The sequence below is a fragment of the Martes martes genome, assembly GCF_963455335.1.
Source record: "Martes martes genome assembly, chromosome: 10".
Lineage (NCBI taxonomy): Eukaryota > Metazoa > Chordata > Mammalia > Carnivora > Mustelidae > Martes > Martes martes.
In genome coordinates, this window is record NC_137898.1 from 62,015,921 (window position 1) to 62,034,300 (window position 18,380).

Here is an 18,380-nt window from a genome sequence, read left to right on the forward strand (position 1 = left end):
CTTAAGTCCTGCTTCAGGCTCAGCTAACAGCTGGTGTCCTCAGAGGGGAAATCTCAGGTTGCCCATCTCAATTACACCTCCCTGTTGTTTCCCTGATAGGACTCATCCCAGGTGCCATTCTGTGTTTATCCGTGGGTGCGTGGGTGCACGCACGCCCCAGTGTGAACATCCATTTCCTCCGACAGACAACAAGCACGGTGAGGGGCAGGGTGTTGTATGCACAGCACCTAGCGTGGTGTGAAGCAAGGGCTTAAGAAATGTCAGCTGCAAGTAAGTAATTCACTTACTCACTTATTCTCCTCATTGACTCACTATTCCATTCATTCCTTTATGCATTTATTCCCTTATTCATTCCAGAAACATGTCCTATGGCCAGTGACTTTTCCCCTGATCTGGCTCGTCCACTTTCTAGCGTGGCTTTTGGTGTGTGTTGGTGGGGGGCGTGCAGTTGGGTCATGACTGCAGAATTCCAGGAACACATCCATGACGTGGATGAGTCGGAAGCTCTCCAGGGAAGGAAAGAAGATTCCAGAAGGCTGGAAGGTTGGGGTGGACAGTGCTGAAGGACCAGAGAGGACAAAGTTGGGAGATTCCTCTCTGCCCCATCCAGTGCGGGTTTCCTTTCTCCCATTCACTCTGCCTGGAAGAGCCTCTCCTCACTTCCGCGTGTTGAAATCCTACTCTTCCCGCCTGGCCAGCCCAGTTGTCCTCAAAATCTCCTCTCACTCGTCCAGCTGGAAGGGCCGCTCCCTGCTGCAAACAATCTTCCTGAGCACAAAATCTGGACCTCCCTCATGGCGCTGACCACTTCCTGCTTGTGATGCCCGATAGGCAGAGGCCCTATCTGACTGTTCCCAGGAACCCTGCAGGGTCCTCCTGCACAGAGCCGGTGCTCAAGCTACTCAGGCCTAAAATGTGAGCAGCACTGTGCATTTGGTGGGCCGTGATTATAACCCCATTTTAGGGATGGGGAAATGGAGGCACAGACAAGTGGACGGGTTTGCCCTTCCACCCAAAGCGGAGCCTAGACTTAGCCCTGTGTTCCTGGTCCCAGAGGCAGGGCTCTTTCCAGGGCAGCTTGGTGGGAGGTGGGAGGAGGGTGGGGTGGGGTGGGAGCTGGGTCCTGAGAACCAGCAGGCCAGAGAGATTTGGAGTTCGAACGGCCAAGTTCAGGAAAAGCACAGCTGGGGAGGAGCCAAGGTATTTATTATGCTTGGTCTCCCGCTGCAAACAGAGCTGATGGATGGAGCTGCTCCAGTTCCTATAAACAGCTCGCCTCCCTCCCCTCTGCCTCTCCTCACTCTCAGCCACCACAGCCCCAACTGCTTCTGGGGTGGTGGGGGGCGGGGGAGAGACGACAAAGGGAGGGAAAGGAGAAGTGAAGAGTGGGGGAAGGAGGAAAGGAAGGAGAAGACAAGACAGGGTCCCAGAGGCAAGAAGAAAGTGGAGGGAAGTAGAGGATGTTGAGAGAAGGTATTTCCTTTGCCTCTTCACTGGACCCTGGTGCGCCAGGCAGCCCCCATCCTGTGACCTGCATTCCGCTCTGTGTCCTCTGGGTCTCCTGCATCTGTCTGAGAACCCATCACCCCCTTCTCTTTCTGAGGGCTGAGCTTAATCCCCACAAGGGTTCAAGTCCCGCAGGGCTGGACTTTTGCATTCAGAAGGAAATCTTTTCTGAACCCACCTTCTGTGTTGGCTCACGGGCCCTGGGGACACAGAAAGGACTCGGGTGGAACCCTCTCCAGGAGCTCTTGGTCTGTTGGCAGGTGAGGCAGAGATCCCCACCGCTGTGGCCCACAGCAGTGTGGGGCTGTGGAGGGAAATCAGGGCAGACTCCCCAGAAGAGGTGGTATAGGCCGGGGTTGAAACAGGAGTATGGCAGATGAGCTGGAGCGGGTGAGACATTTCAGGTGGAGGAGGTGGGAGAAAGCCTGGTGTGGGAGGTGGGGGGCCCCAAGGTTAATCTTGCTGGCTCTGGAGCCAGACGTACCTAGTCCCGGCTCTGGTGCTTTACCGCTATGGGAACTTGAGTCTCCGTTTCTTTAAGATGAGGTTGATAATAATAGACATCTCTTCAAAGATGGTAAGAATTACATATAATAATATATATCAAGGGCTCAGTGCAGGACTGCCCCAGAAGCGGTCAACAATTGTCAGCTCAGAGCATAGGGTTGCATGTGACCAGAAAGAGATGGCCCGCAGGGCCCCTGTGAGCTGCCGGAGGGACAGGGGCACAGAAAGCAGACTGTGGCTCCAGGGTCTGGGGAGTGGTGACACTCCAGGGGACTGAGAAGTCGACGCAGCTAGTGAGCCATGGATGCTGTCCATCTCCCCTCCTGCCTGCCAGGCCCAGGAGCCTCCCGGAGCACCATAGCAGCTTACTGAGTTGACTGGGCTGGGTGGCCTGGCACTTCAGGCTGAGACGTGGGTAGATGAGGGCTTCCCCCTCCCTGGAGCTTGCTGGAGGTTCTGATGACCTAGTTGGCAGCTGTGTCCATGTTTGGCTGAAAACAGGAATTTCTGCTTTGCTGGGGGTTTTGGCCAGGTAAGCAAACTCCCCCGTTTGCCAGGAAAGGAGGCCAGGGGCCTGGCGGGCTCCGCCTGGTTTGGAGGTCCGCAGAGCCCTGGGCTGAGCTCAGCCTATACTGTTGTCCTCCCCGAGGTTTCACTGAGCACCTACTGTATGCCAGGCCACTGAATCACATGCCTTCTCACTCCTTTGGAGTAGGAACTGGGAGGTGAGAGGTCAAAGCCCAGAGAAGCTGCCTTGGAGAAATCTCCAGGATGTTTGGAGAGAGAAGAGGTGGAGAATCACTGAGCTGGAATTTGTGGGAGAGGAAGTAGGGAAGAGAAGCTAGGCACCGACAAAGGAGGTAGGGTCTAGGAGTCAGGCAGCTGGGAAGGGGAGACAGGGCCACATGAGGACAGGCATAGGAGGCTGCAAAGTGGAGGGTGGGAGAACTCTCTGCACTCTTGACCCCATTTCAGAGTCCCTCACCTGCTCCCCACCCCCATCACAGGTGAGGTGGCTCTGTCCCTTTGCCCAGAGCTCACAGCCCACACCCTCACCCTCACCCTCCAGTTCCCTGCCAGGAACCAGGAATGCTCTTCTTCAAGGTCAGTCTTGAATGGCAGCCTGACCACTCACTCAATTCTCTGGCCCCTGGGAGGACTTTAGCTCTCCAGCTGGGGAGGCCTCTGGGTCTCGGGGTATCAGAGTTGGATGCTCAGGGCTAGCTGGAGCTGGAGACAGAGCTATGGGGATCATCAGAGAGCAATGGAGTGGCTATGATGATGGTGGTGATAACATTCTTGAGGGAATAGGGCCTGGGACCAAGTCCTGGTGAGCGCCACTCAGATGCCTCCAGGAAGATGAGCACATTGCAGAGTCTGAAAAGGAGTGGTATGAGAGAGCAAGGTGGGAACCAGTGTGGGGGGCCTCAATGCCAAAGAGAGTGTGCCAAGGGGAGGGCATGGGTGACGGGGAGGATGGGGTGAGGGACCCCGCAGCTGAGAGGTTAAGGAGGCACAGTCTGGAAGGCACAGAATTCAGCAAAGGATATCCTTGGTGACCTCAGCCTGGGCAGTGTGGGGTGGGGGTGGGGGAGCAGGGAGGGCAAAGGCACCTGGGGTGAGTTGAGAATGGAGGGGACGAGGAGAGGGCTGCTTCATTAGGAAGTTTGCCCATGAAGGAAAAGTAAAGGGAAAGCGGTTTAAGAGTCTTTTTACTATTTTTCAGATAGGCAAGACTTCAGCAAAGCCACAGTGTGAAAGGGAGACGTGAAGAGAGAAGAGAGGCTGCAGAGGGAGGCCCCAGAGGGTGGGCAGGACAGACAGCATGGCCTCTGCCATGAGGCAAGGGGCTAAGCAGAGAGAGAAGTGAGAGCAGGAGCTGCGCAAGAAGGAAGGGCTGGGGGAGGGGGGTTCGGGCTTGTTGAAGGTGAGGGTCAGAAGTGTGGCCAGGGAATGAGGGCTGAGGCCCCAAGGTCCAGGGTGGTGAGGACCCAGAGCCTCAGTCTCCCCTCAATGGTGTTTGCCATGAGGATTCAAAGACTATGATGGGAAGCAGAGGGAGTTCAAGTGGGTGCGCAATGACGCCCATGGTCCACAGCAAGGAGGAGGCTGGCAGGCCATGCTGTTTCTCCAAATTATATTTTAATACATTCATGTGGGTTATACAAGGAGCTGGTCCCCAGGCCGGCATTGTGGCCGGGCTCCTGGAGGTGAGAGCAGCATTGTGTAGTGTTTTCAGAAATCAGGCCTGAAGGGGACCAGACCTTGCCCTCCAGGCCTGAGCAAGAGTGTTTCTGTGCAGTGAGCACCTGAGGTTGTGATCCCAACCAGGACTGGGTCCACCTGGCTGCCCCACACGCCACCAGGGCCCTGGGCTGAGGCCAGGACACCAGCTTCTAGCCTCGGCTCTGCCACTGACTCCCTGAGTCCTTGACCCTCTCTGGGCCTCAGTTTTCTCGTCTATAAAATGGGGCAGAGAGAAGGGTGTTTTCATTGTCTCACACTTTACCAAGCACCACCATGAGCCAGACCATGGGCCAAGCATGGGTAAGATAGTGAAGACAACAACAGAGGGACTTGGGCTGACCCCGGGCTTCCTGGACAGGCCATGATTCCAAGGGCATGAGGAAAAGGGGGTTATATCTAGATGGGTTTTTCTACCCACTCTTCCAGGGGGGAAAATGTCCCTGCATGATGAGGACCCAAAAGTGTTTGGAGCCAGAATTATCTTATGATAGGACAGCGGAGCAAGAAGGAAACCACTCAGGTTTCCTTCACACCCGCAATGAGCTCTGAATCCACTTTGGTCATGGGCTTTGCCACTGGCTTGTGAATCTCTAAGTTCCAGTCTCTTCCTCAGCCTCAGTTTCCCTGTCTGTGCAATGGGGGAGGTTGGCCTCCACGGTCTCAAACTCCAGGCTGTTGCTCAATGAACAGGGAACACAAGAGCAAGAGAAAAAGGTGAGCACACACCAGCCTGCAAAGGAGGGAATAAGGGAAACTGAGGCAGAGGAGGCAGCCTGGGTCTGCCTGCCGGGGAGAGAAAAGGGAGAGGAGTGGGTGGACATGTGCCCCAAAGGATGCTCCCAGGCCCTGCTCCCTCGACATGGAGCCATTTCCTGTCCACCTCACAGCCAACTGCCCTCACAGTGGCAAAGGTCAGGCAGGGGAGACAGGAGGAGCTGAGCCTGAATCTCAGGTCTGGCGTTTCTTGGCTGGAGGACCCTGAAGGAAGAGTTTGGGAGTTATCGTAAAACGGGTTAAATAGCAACCTCAGAGCAACCTCAAAAAGACACAGACGGGTCCCCACCTCCAGCAAGCCAGGTGTAAAACAGAACCGGAGACCTAAGGTTCTAACTCCTGGTTCACCAGCCAGGGTGGGAGTGCTGGGGACAAACAGGGTACCTGTGGAGGGAGGTGGGGGGCTAGAGTAGTACTGGGGTGAGTATCCGCACCCTGGGAGTGCCAGGCAGGGAAAGAGCCTGTGGGAGCCGGAAATGAAATGGTCCAGCACTGGGGCGGGAACTCCAGGCTCCATGGGAGCTGCTGCAGCCACAGAGCCAGATCCAAGACCTACTCGTGGGCCTCTGTTTCCCTTCCAGGCACGAGCTCTTCGTGCTCCAGAGAAGCTTAAAGTCATTATGGGAAGATGTGACCAACGGTCTGCTTGGATGCATTTCAGATGAGCCTTCCTGGTCTCACCTCTCCTGCGCTCTGGCCCTGGCAGGGGTGAGACCCTCCACTCCCCAGCCAGCTGGGGGGCTGCAGCGCCCCGGAGCCCCGGCCTCCTACCCTGTGTGGTCACCACATGGCTTCGCAAGCAACTCCCTGCCAGGACTCGGAACCCTCGAGGGCAGGGGTGTGTCTCCTTCACTGGCGTCCCCAGCGCCTGGAGCTGGGTGTGGCATGGAACAGCTGCCTGGCAGAGATCTGCTGATCGGACAGGTCAGCCTTATTCTCTGTCGCTCCTGAAAGTGCCCAACTTCCGGCCCCCATGGCCAGACCCCACGTGTGGCCTGGGATGTGGGTCGCCCACCATGACTGCGGGACATGAGGAGAGGAGCCCTGGGCTGGGATGGAGAGACTACCATTCCCTGATCCTGGCTCACTGTGTGACCTTGGGTCAGTCCCACCCCTGTCTGGGCCTCTGGCTCCCCGGCAGACCCAGAAGGTCTCCCCGCTGCACCACTCTGCAGCCCCCTGGCTTCCCTAGGCTTTGTACTGTTGGTTGAACTTTTGCCGGCGGACACAGCAACAGGTGGCCAGGGTGGTGAGGAGGATGGCTGAGACCAGCGCAAAGGTGAGGATGATGATGAGGTTGACGTTCTTGAGTCCCCCCTTCTCACAGTCCTCAGGGCGCACGTGGCTCAGGGCCACCTCCTCCTGGGAGCCGAAGCGGCAGGTCAGGTCCTGGGTCACGTCCACGTCCACACGGCCCCGGTGCAGCTGGGCAGCCAGCCAGCCATTGCCGCAACAGCTTAGTGGGTTGCCCTGCAGGTAGAGGCGCCGCAGGCTGGATTCCAGGCCTCCCATGGCACTGCCCGGCAGGAGGCTGAAGCTGTTGTTCCTCAGGTCCAGCACCTCCAGGGACACGGCCTGCGTCCAGGCCGGCAAGTGGCTCAGGCGATTCTCGGCCAGGTTGAGACGCTTAAGGCAGCTGAAGAAGGGCAGGTCCACTTGGAGGATGGCCAGACCATTGCCTTGCAGGGCCAGGACCTCCAAGGAGGCCTCCAGGCCTGCCAGGGCCCCCGAGACCACATCCAGCCCTGGGTTCCCCGACAGGTCCAGCTCAGTAAGTGGCGTGTGGAGGAAGGCACCCGCCCGCAGCCGTTCCATCCCATTGCCCACCAGGTTCAGGATGCGGAGGGAGGACAGGCCAGAGAAGGCCACACAGCCCAGGGGCCCAGACCCTGCCGGCCCCCCACAAGGCCTGACCCGGTTTCCCTGAAGGTTCAGCCTCTGCAAACTGGCCAGGCCGGCAAAAGTGTATGGGGGCAGGTCCTGTAGGGCGTTGTCCTGGAGAAGCAGTGTCTGCAGGGACCCCAGGGCTCTGGTGCCCAGCGCCAGCGTTGCCAGCGCGTTGTGGCTCACGTCCAGGTGCATGAGGCAAGGCAGGAAGCCGGCTCGCAGCCCTGCAAAGGCTCGCAGGCAGTTCCGGCTGAGATTCAGGAAGCGAAGGGAGGTCAGGGGCTCAAGAAAGCCCTCGGGGATCAGCTCAATCTCATTGTAGCTCAAATCCAGATTCAGAAGCTGGGAGAGGGCGTGGCCACTGGCATTCCGGCTTGGGTTGGAGAAGGGCAGGGCCGACCACCCCTCAGAAGGTGCGTGGATGCCCTCGCCGCCCTGGGCCAGCCCCGCCGGGAGCCGGATGAGGTTGTTGGACACGTTCAGGTAGAGGAGTCTGGGGAGCGAGGCCAGGTCCGGGAAGTGGAGCAGTTTGTTCTCCCGCAGGTCGAGCCAGGCCAGCTGATACTCAGCCTGCGGGTCCGGGGCCGTCTGAAAGGCCTCAATGCTGTTGCAGCTCAGGTCGAGCACACGCAGCTGCTGGAGGCTGAAGTCGGAGATGCAGGTGAGGGAGTTCCTGGAGAGATTCAGGTGGGCCAGGTGGGGCAGGGCCTCGAAAGCTCCGTCCTCGATGTCCATGAGCACGTTGCTGTGGAGGTCCAGCCGCTCCAGCGAAGGCGTGCCCCAGAAGGTGCGGCGGCCCAGGCGCGTGAGGCTGTTCTGTGCCAGGGAGAGGGCGCGCAGAGCGGGCGCCTCCCCCAGCAGCCGCTCCACCAGACCACTGTACAGGCTGTTCCCGGACAGGTCCAGGGAGGTCACACGAGGCAGGGGGCCCAGGCCAGGGGTGCTCAGCACGGTGCCCACCGCCAAGCGGTTATGGGCCAGGTTGAGGTGCTCCAGGTGGGGCAGGGCCTGGAAGACCCCCGTCTGGATGAAGCTGATCTCATTGGTGCTCAGGTCCAGCTGGCGAAGTGCCGTGTAGAAGCCCAGGGGTGAGGCCAGGATGCTCCGCAGGTGGTTTCCAGATAGGTCGAGGGCCTCGATGTCCCGAGAGAGCGTCGACGGGACCTGGAGCAGGCCAAGAGCCTGGCACGATACCTCCTTGTCAACCTGGGGTGAGGGCAGGGAAAGCAGTGGGTGTGAGAGGGTACAGCAGGGGGTGGAACCAGGCACACCTTCTAGGAAGGAGGCCTCGAGCCCCTCTCCCACTCCAGCCAGGCTTAGCAAGTCTTCTCCTGTGGCTGCCAAGATGCACGTTCTCCCCCTGTCCTAGCTCAACCCTCCCACGTCTGGACCATCCCTGTCTTGCTCCCTGTCCCCATCTCTTGCACTCGGCACTGCGCTGGGCATCAGAAAGGGACTTAAGGAAGTTTGATGGATACACAGGCACAGAAGGACAGACAGATATGAGGACAAATGAACTCACAAAACACCCTATACTGCCTTGACTCCATTTCACAGGAAACTGAGCCATATATATATCCCAGAGGGATCCCCAGCCAGTGAACAGCAGGGCTGAGTTGGAACCTGGGGCCTCCTGGTTCACAACCTGGGTTCCTTTTATGGGCCCAGATAGTTAAATTTGCCCAGTGGCTGTTGCACCAGAAGCCATCTGTAAATTGCATCCAAAATGCAATTTACACTCCTCTCACCGGTTTTTATTTTGGCCTCCTACCCTCAGACCTCGTTCCAGCCCTCATTCCACGAGGCAGAGCTCTAGGTCCCAGTGTCTGCCTTTCTCACTGCATATCCCCCAGACGAGCCCTCCTTTCTGCTGCTGTCACCTGCCCCACCTCCATCAGTGGTCTGGCCCTCCATGGCCTTGTCCAGATTGGCCCCTGGAGATGCGAGCAGGGGTGGGTATCAGGGGAAAGATGGCCAGGGTCCCACACACATTCTTCAGTGACAAGACTATGGTTTTGCTGTGTGAGCCTCACCAAGTCACATTACCACTCTGGGCTTTTTGTCTAGAAAGTAGCACCCTCCCCCAGCATGCACTCCACGTTTCACATTTATTTAGCACGTTCAGGCCCATGTTCACACTGGAGCCTCACAAGAGCAAGCCCATGAAATATGATCACCCCTCTGTTCAGAAACCCAAGCTCAGATTGGGCAGGGGGGCTCCAGGGTCACCCAGTTGAGGAGGAGCAGAGCTGGGGTTTGAACCCATATCTTTTCACAGCCGAAGGCCAACTTTGTCCTTCTAGCACATATGCCTTCTGGAGCCTGATCTGTTTTTTCTGTGCAAAAAACAGATTTTTTGAATCTCTCACCTTGAACCTCTCACCTTTTTGAAGACCCTAGGAATCCAGCCTTTCCCAGGAAAGGGTCTGACTTCCACAATCACCCAGCTCAGGTCCACTCCGGCCCTGGGCTCTCTGTACCCATTGACCCCTTCTGACTCCTCCACCTGCCTAATGTCTGGCAACTGCTAAAAGAAAACCTCTACTACGGGCTACTCTTTGCTTCCACCCCTCCTGGGCAAAATCCAGGACACTCAGCAGGGTTCAAGGCTGTCCTTAGCGCTTGCTGACCTGTCCTCTCTCCTCCCAACCCACTCAAACCCAGCCCATACACAGTGAGCACACCTGACTGCTGCCCTTTGTGCCCTCGCACCCCTACCTCCTCCTGCTGTTCCCTGTGCTGGTCATCCCCGCCCCTCCCTGCCCAGGTCTGCAGGGAAACTTGGTGTTTGGTGTGCTGAGCTAGGCAGGTGGGACCTCCTCTGGGCTCTCATCGCCCCAGTGCTCCCTTTCTCATAATTTGGCCCCTGATTTTGACAGTCTGTGTGGGATCTGCCAGGTGGGGAGCTCAGAGCTAACAGGGATTGGTGTGATTGGTGTGGATGCCTTGGAGAAAACCCACAAAAGGTGCTCCATGCATTTTTTAAATGAATGAGTCATGGACATCACCGGCTTAGTAAAGGACTGAGGGATTGAATCAATCACCTTTCGGGAAGGAAAGAAAACAGACGATCCATGTCTTCTAACTGGAGTTAAAGACCATTGGAGTAAAAAGACTCCAGCTCCCCTACTTCCCCGATGGGCAGACAGAACCTGAAGATGGCAGTGACCTGTGCAAGGTCACAGTGAGTGGTAGAGCCCCCTGGGGCAGGAACACCAGCCTGAGGGTGCTCCTGCCTGGCTTAGCTCTCAGCTTCCTCCCCAGAGCTCCAAGGGGAGTGTGGGGGGTGGGGGGACAGAACTGCCCTCATCAGGCCCAGGTGTGACCCTTCCTGCTCTAGCAGTCCCGTGAGTTGGTCCTACCACCTCCAGCCAAGCAGCTTTTCCAGCATGGATACCTCTGCTGCCGAGTACTTTTGTTCCTTTTTCCACAAGCCTAGCCCTGCCACCTTGCCGGCCCTGCCTGGCTCTTGCCGCTTCCTTTCTCACAACCTCCCCGCCAGCTCAGGCCACTGGGCATGGCCTCCTCAACCCTCTCCTCTGCTCCCTGGACCATCCTGACTGAAGGAAGAAACCGCAAAAGGAACAGCATGACTGCCACTGTCACAGAGCACCAGCTCCATGGCAGGCTCCATGGCTGCGTGCACAGACTCTCTCCTCATTTAATCCTGGTATGCATTTGTTACCCTGTTGAACCCTGGGGGTGAGCTTAGAGGCTCCAGGGTACCCCCACAAGTTCCTTTTTCTATTGGTGCCAGCCAGGGACCCAGGCTGACTCAGCAAGGTAAATAGTACCAGCCAGCATTTACTGAGCCTCTGCTGTGTGGTGGGCACTGTACTGGCATCCACATGACCCCACACCCCATTTCATCTCCAGATATGAAAGGCTCCCGGGACACCAACGCCTGAGAGCCAAGCCAGGACACAAAGCTGGCCACTCCCAGCTTTCTACCGTGGTGCCTACAGGGCCCAGCCATGGCTGCCGGTCAGCGGGCAGCACTGGGCTGCCAATCCTGAAGGAAGCTTAAAGCCCAGGGTGCTCTCAGATCTCTGTTTCTAAAGACGCCCCCCACTCCCTGAGCTCTGAGTCTCCAGCATGACAGACATAGCCAAGTTCAGAGCTCCCCTTGACAACCTGCGACCCATTCTCTCTGGGATGCCAGGATGCCACTGCCCCCATTTTTTTTTTTAAAAGGAAGGAAGAGGACTTGCCACCCAACTCCATTTGGCCATCTTTGCATAGAAGGGAAACAGGGTGTAAAAAAGTAGCCAGCAGAGGCCAGCATAAGCTTGGGAGAGCTGGGTTCGAGCCCTAGCTCTGGTACTTCCTGTCTGTATGAGCCTGGTGGGTCACATCTCTTCTCTCGGCCTTGGTTTCCTCCACTGAAAAGACGAGTTCTTTGCAGGATAAAATGAGAGAAAGCCTTTAGTGTGGTGTGGGCCCCTCCCTAGCCCTCAGGATTGTGGCCATTTCTTTTTACCATTTTACAAATGATCATAATCCCTGTACTGATCTTCCCTAGCAGTGCAGAGAGGGCTTTCCTGCCCATCACCCCCCAGAATCCAAAGCTCACCCAGCTTCCCTCTGCCTGTGGGGTGGTCCAGGCCCTTCACCTCTCTGAGCCTCTCTCCATGGGCAGAATGTGACTCTGCACCTGGGGATGTCTGAGGTCTCCTCTGCCGGTTATTCTCGGATCTGGGAATCTCAGAAGGGCTCTGAGGAGCAAGAAGGGAGTTGGCAAAAGCAGCACCTGGCCAACCCCAGGGAAGGGCTGAGGGCCCCTGCCTGCCAGCACTCCCAGAGGTAGCTGCCCCGCCTGTGTCAGGAGTGTCTAGTCCTAGCTGGCTCCAAGTGGGGCTGCTGGAGGGCCTGTCCCTTCCCCAGCTTGACTCCCGCCTTGACCTCAGTGACTGCCCAGCCTTGTAAGAGGACCTTGGTGGTCCCTCTTCCCTGTATCCCACAGGGTCCCAGTGACTTCAGGGCTAGTCTCCCTGGCCAAGGGCAAGAAAAAGGAACAAAAGTGAATCCAACCTTGTCCCTGTCCTGAAGAAGTTCTTGGTCTGGCAAGTGAAACAGGCTTGGACCCATTCACCAATTCCCCCATGTGCTCAGTCTGAGAGTCCAGGAAAGGGCACCCAGAACCAGATCAGCCTGGGAGGGGCTGGGGAGAGGGGGCTCCCTGGAGGAGGCAGCCATGAGTGAGAGGAATCCCATCAGAGAAGCAGCAGAGGGGCACAAGTCAAGGACCTATTAAAGCAAAGGGGATTTGGCCCAGAAGGGACCCAGCTCACCCACCCCAAGTTCCCTACACATTTTCTGCATCATGCTGAGGGTCCACTGCTCTGCAGGGGCAGCTGGAGGGAATAGAGTCCAATCTCGGCCCCACTGGTCCTAGTCGAATGACCTTGGACAAGTCATCTAATCTCTCTAAACTGTAGTTTCCAACTCTATAAAATGGTAACAATGGTACTTACCTAACGGGATGAAGAGAACCTCAGGTCTTTAAACATCCTAGTAGGTACTCATGAAATGCAAGGTTCAAATGCCTTCCCTTTCCTCTTCTAACTCCTCTGCCTTCTGGCTCTTGGGGCTGGGGCAGGAAGACCCTTCAAGGATTTACCCCACCTGGGCAGGGCTTCTTACCATCTCACAGGGCGCCTTGTCTCGCTGTTGGGAGGAGGCCAGGCCCTGGGTCAGCACGGCCAGGAGCAGCAGGATCTGGTGGCTCATGGCTCTGCAGAGGGTGGGGAGGAAAGGGAAACACTGTAAGACCCCTGGCTCCTTTCCACTGCCAGCCCCCATCGCTCCTGTCCTGTCAGGGCTGCCTTCAGGGAACCCCAGGTCACAGCCAGAGCTGCACCAAAGACGTGGGTGATGGGGCCTGCCGCCTACCTCAAGGGCCCTCTCATGCCAGGCCAAGGGGCTAGGCTGTCGCCCCAGGCACCAAGAGTTTTGAGGCAGTGGGTGACTTGGTCAGATCTGGGTTTCAAAAGACCCTCCGTGATGGAAGACTGCATGAAGGCTGTGAGCAGGAGACAGAGGGACACTAAGGGCTGCTCCAGAGCCAAGCTCAGAGCTGGGGTGGGGTAAGAAGGGGAGCTAGGCCTCTGACTGCATTTTTACCCAGACCCTAAGCAGGTCCCCCATCCTAGTTTCTTAGGCCCCAAACGGAATTCCTCAATCCCCCCACCCCTGGACCTTTATTTTGCCCTTTTTCTTTTGATTTTCTGATTCTGGAGTCCCTGCCATTGTTTGAAGGCTGGGCCTGGAGCCCTGACAGGAAGCCCCGCCAGGAGGCCTGCCCTGCCCCCAGCACTGTTGCTGCGGACTTCCCCAGGAGCAGGTTCCAGGCCCTTTACTTTCACTGAAGTTACCACCAGCACAGGGGCCACTGGGGTGGGCCTGCTGGTGTCCTCTCTCCGTATAGCCCAGCCGAGGTGGCGTTGAGGGGGACCACAGAGGCCCTGAGCAGAGTCAAAGCCCAGTGCAGCTAGGGGCTCACTTACTGAGGACCTGGGCTAAGGGCAACAAGTCCACATCAAGTCGTTTCTTCCTCTTTCTTCCTTTTTTCTCTCTTTCTCTCTTTCACACCTTACTGAATGCCTCCTCAAGTCTGGCTCTGTGCTGGGAACTAGGTCACAAATAAATGCACAGAAGGGACCAGAATGCATACTGAGTGTTCACGAGGAAGGACACACAAAACCCTCCAAGAGCACTGGACTCAGTCACCCATAACTCTGTCTCCCTCCACTTACTTTCTGTGGGACCTTGTACAAGCCACTTCACCTCTCTGAGCCTCAGTTTCCCCTTCTGAGGTTAATGTCAACTTTGCTAAGTTTTGATAAAGACCAAGTGAGCTGCGTTGCATGAAAATACCCTCACAGAGCCCTTAATATGCACCAGACAGTCTTCTTAATACTTTAATCATTAACTCACTTAATGCTCACAGTAACTCAAGGACTGGGGTCTATGATTACCCCATTTTGCAGGTGGGAAAACTGAGGCTCAGATTAAGTAACAGACCAAGGTCACACAGCTCACTAGTGGCAGGCCCACGCAACCTGTGCCCTTAACCTCTACTCTAGAAGGTCACCCGCAGGTGCTCAGTAAGTGAAAAGTGAGTTGTGACTCTGAAGGATGCTTTAGAAGAAGCAGCATCTATAGGGCCTTTGAGGACTGAGACTTTTACTGTCGGAATCCACTAGCGTCCTTGCGATGAATTTTAAATTAAGATGGTTAGTCAGAGGCCCTTTTTTTTGCCCAAACATGCTTGAGCCACAGTGGTGTCTTTTCAACCTTATTCCCTGGCTTCAGCTGGAGGCCATGGGCCCCCTGCCCCCCACAGCTGCTCTCCTCTCACCTGCAGTTCACAGGAAATTTGGTTCTGCTGTTTAAAAAGCAGAACATCACCACCCATTTGAAAGCTAGTGTACTCAGAATTGAATGGAAACCTCTCAGTGGGACCCTTGAGGCCCTTGGGGAGTGTGTCTGCCCGGCCAGCTCTTCCCCCAGCTTCATCGCTGGTTCACTGTTGCCTTTCCCGCTCTGGCTTCTGGCAGCCTCCCACTTCCTTCAGTTCTGTGAGCACCTTTTCATTGCCCCAAACCTTCACTTCCTCCCCTGCCTTGTGCTGAATGCCTCCTCGTCCTCTGGGTCTCTGCTTAGATAGCCCTTCCTCCAGGAAGCCTTCTCTGATTCCCCAAGTCTGATGATGGATAACTCATCCTCCAGGTTCCCACAGACCTTGAGCTTCCAGTGAGCACAGCACTGAGCACTCCGTTCCTTCCTCTGATCCCTACTCCCCTCCCACCCAGTGCCAGGGAGGCACTGAGACTGACACAAGGTGGGGGGAGGGGGCAGGGGGCAGCAGGGGGAGACCTTCTTGACTCTCCCTTCATCTCCCTGCCATACTCCTTCCCCCCATCAGCGAGTTCTGTCTGTTCTGCCTGAAAAACAGACCCTGGGTCTGCTACCTACCTCCTCCATCGCCATGCTACACTGAAGCACTGCCCCAACCCTTGGCCCTGAAAGCAGCAGCACCCCACTTCCACCCGACCCACTGCAGGTGGTCCCCCACAGAGCCAGAGTGCTGTCTTTAAATCACATATCAGAGCATGAATCTCACTGCTTGAGAACCTCCCCTGCAATCCGGGCTTTACCCACTCTCCTCTCTGACCACATCTACCATGTGCCCTGCCCTTACCAAATTCTAGTTTTTTTCTCACCATTCCTCAAACACAGCAAGTGCATTCCTGCCTCAGGGCCTGGAATGCTATTCCCCAGATTCCCACACATTTGGTTTCCTTGCATTGATCATTTCCTGCTGATAGCTTTCTTTCTTTCTATCTTTCTAACTTTCTTTCTTTCTTTTTAAGATTTTATTTATTTGAAAGAGAGAGAGAGAGAACAGGGGGATGGGCAGAGGGAAAAGAACAGGCAGACTCCCCACTGAGCAGCCTCCCCCCTCTAATATGGGATTTGATCCTGGGAGCCCTGGATCATGACCTGAGCTGCAGGCAGAGACATGACCGACTGAGCCACCCAAGCACCCCTCCTATTAATTTATTTCTGATTCTATGAGAACAGGGGTCTATTAAATGGTGCTCACCAAACATCTATTGAACAAATGGCAAAGCAAGGGATAGAAGCTCTACTTGAGGGGGCTGTGAGGTCAGGACAAGGAAGGACCTGGATTGATTCTGAACCTGAAGTCAGGGCCACTCAAAGGAGCCCTCACTATCCCCCTTCTTACCTCACCTGCCAGATTTCACTCTACCCCCAAGGCGGCACCCGTGCATCCAGCAGAAGTCTCTGGCACCTCATGTGCAGGCCCCCTTAGGTTGTGCCCCCGACTCGCTGTGTAGCACATGAGGGCCACTCACTCTCAAGAGGGAGGACTGTGGTCACGTAGACCCAGGCTTACATTCAGACACCACCACTTCCGTGCTCCCTGGGCAAGTCCCTTAACCTTTTGGTGCCTCAGTGTCCCATCTGTACAGCAAGTCGCCTGGTGACTGTTTTGCCACCAGCTTCCCCCAACCACTGTGATGATCGAGCTGAGAATGACTGTGAAGGTGTCCTAGGCACACTGTCTTTTCCAGCTGGGGCAATGATTCGGAGGGCCGAAAGGCCCAGGCTGAGGAGGGAGGCCCCAGGCCTGCAGACTAGTAGCCTAGGCAAGAGAAGGCAAGAGACATTTTAGGACTCACTGGGAGGACAAATGCCACACACACACAGTGTGTATGTGTGTGTGAGAGAGAGAGAGAGAAAGAGAGAGAAATAGATTGGGGGAGGGCAATGCCTATTATGCTATTATAATAAGCCTATCCCTACTATTTCAGGACATTAGACATTGTCCTAAGCACTTGATGTGTACTATCTCATTGAAGTCACAACCCAATAAGGTGGTTACCATAATTTCCATTTTACAGATGAGAAAACTGAGGCTCAGAAAGTGACTTAGCCCATAGTTCATAAGCATTTGGGGAGGGTGGGGGTTAACCCAGGTCCACATAACCCAAATGCTGAGCTACCTGCTCTCTATAGAACTACTCTTACTTTCCCTGGAGGGCATTACAAGGCTCAGAGAGGTGACTTAACACAAAGTCACACCCGCAGTAAATAGCAGATGGATTCAGAATCTGGTCTGTCTGCCTCCAAAGCAAATGTTTCCACTACACCTGGCCAAGATCTCCCCTTCTAATCACCTCCAGCGATGCCCACCCGCACCCCTATCACACACAGACAAGCTCACAGGGCTGGGGTCTGGGGTGCTCCTCTCCCTCCTCCCAGCCCCAATCTCCAGCAGAGTAGGGTCCTGGGAGAGCTGCTGTGGATGTTCATACCAAGCAGTGAATCACTACGGGCCTGCCCCATTCTGGAGACATGTGCATCCCACGGGGGAATTAGACCTTAACCCAAAGGAATGTAGCTGTGATGGCGGAATTTCAGGCAGCTCGGGTGGGGGTGGGGGTCGGGGTCCCTCACATCTTACCACTCACGAAGAAGGCCAGCTTCAGAACCCTTCAGGGAGACGTGGGTGCCCCCCCTCCCCGCCAATCCCCACCAGAGATGGGCAAGCTACTTGGTGCGTTTTCGGTGCGGTGGGATAGGAAGCGCGCATCCGTCTGAGTCCGAGGGCGGTAGGAGACTTGGATTCAAATCCTGCTCTGCCCTTGACTAGCTGTGAGTTCCTCGGCAAAAGTGTGCCGGCCTTTCGGCTGCTTTTTTCCCATCTGTCAAATAGGAACGCCGGCCTCTCCCTTCGCGGGAAAGATCAGCTGAGACTGGAGCCTCGGGGCCGAAGGACGGTCAGGCTTGGCTCCGCGCGTGGAGTGGGGGCGGCGGCGGGAGGGGACTACTGGGGCGCGGAGGGGGTGGCATCGGGATGGACCAGTCGCACCCCGCGCTCTCCAGGGGCACGGGACAGCCTGTTCCCCGAGGGGCTGGCAGCCTCGCCCACGGGGCAGCTCCTACCTGGCTCAGCGCGGCCGGCGCTCCTCTCCCGCGCAGCCCCGGCACATCTTGCGCAAACCTGACCCCCCCACGGCCCCACCCCGCGCCAGACCCCGGGGTCACGGCCCGCGGAGGCCCACGGCTGCTCCACTGCCCCACGGGAACCCGACCCGCGAGGGGGCGGCTCGGGCTCCAATTTAAATACCTCTCCCGCCGACCCGCCCCACCACGCCCCCCCTCGGCCAAGCTACGGGGTCCTAGCGCCCGGCCGGCGCGCCCCCGCGTGACTCGGTTTCTCCGGAACGCGCGAGGGAGTGAAGCATCTTTCCGCTGGAACCCCGGCTGGGAAGGGGCGGGGTAGCAGGGGGCGGGATGAAAGGGCCAGGGAGGGGAGGTTCGCTAAGGAAGCGCTGGGCGGGCGAGGCCGCCGGGACCGCCGCACGTGCAGCTCGTGGCCCCGCGGGGTCCGGAGGGGCGGGAGTCGTGGGGGGGGGGGGGCGGGGGACTCTAGGAACCGCAGGTCCGCAGAGGAAATCCGGCCTGGACCCGTTTTCCCGTGGCCGGCGCCGCCGCACTTAGGGTGAGCAAACAGGAGAGCTGACGGCAGGGGCTGAACGCGGAAGGAAATGACCCTTCTCTGGCCCTGGGGCGGCCACAGAGGGGGTTCCCCACACGAGGGCCATCCCCTCTGACGAGTCCAGGAAGGTCACTTCCCCTCTCTGTGCTCTCTCCTATCCGCGCTGGCCTTCCTCCATCTCCGGGACCCTTAAGCAGTCCTGAGAGATGGTACCGTCCAAGTCCCCAGTCCCAAATGGAGAAAGTGAGGCTAGGGATGGGACAGAGAATATAAATAAAAACCAGTTGTCTGGGACTAGTAAGGTCCTCGTTTATGTTTGGGGAAACTGAGTCTCAGAAAGGTTACATGGAGCATCCAAAGTCGCGCAGCCTGTAAGAGCAGGAATTTGAGGCTGATCTGAGTGCTCTTTTCCAGGCACCATCCTGCT

The 18,380-nt window shown here is 56.8% G+C and overlaps 1 protein-coding gene across 1 annotated transcript; it reads right to left on the reverse strand.

The window, feature by feature from the left end:
* Positions 1-4,146: 4,146 nt before the first annotated feature.
* LRRC32 (leucine rich repeat containing 32) lies at positions 4,147-12,651 on the reverse strand (the record flags this gene model as incomplete). The annotated part of the gene is made up of 2 exons (XM_080817722.1): positions 4,147-8,127; positions 12,565-12,651. 2 exons carry the CDS (start codon positions 12,649-12,651, stop codon positions 6,223-6,225), a joined length of 1,992 nt encoding a protein of 663 aa, XP_080673848.1. The 3' UTR covers positions 4,147-6,222.
* Positions 12,652-18,380: the final 5,729 nt, after the last annotated feature.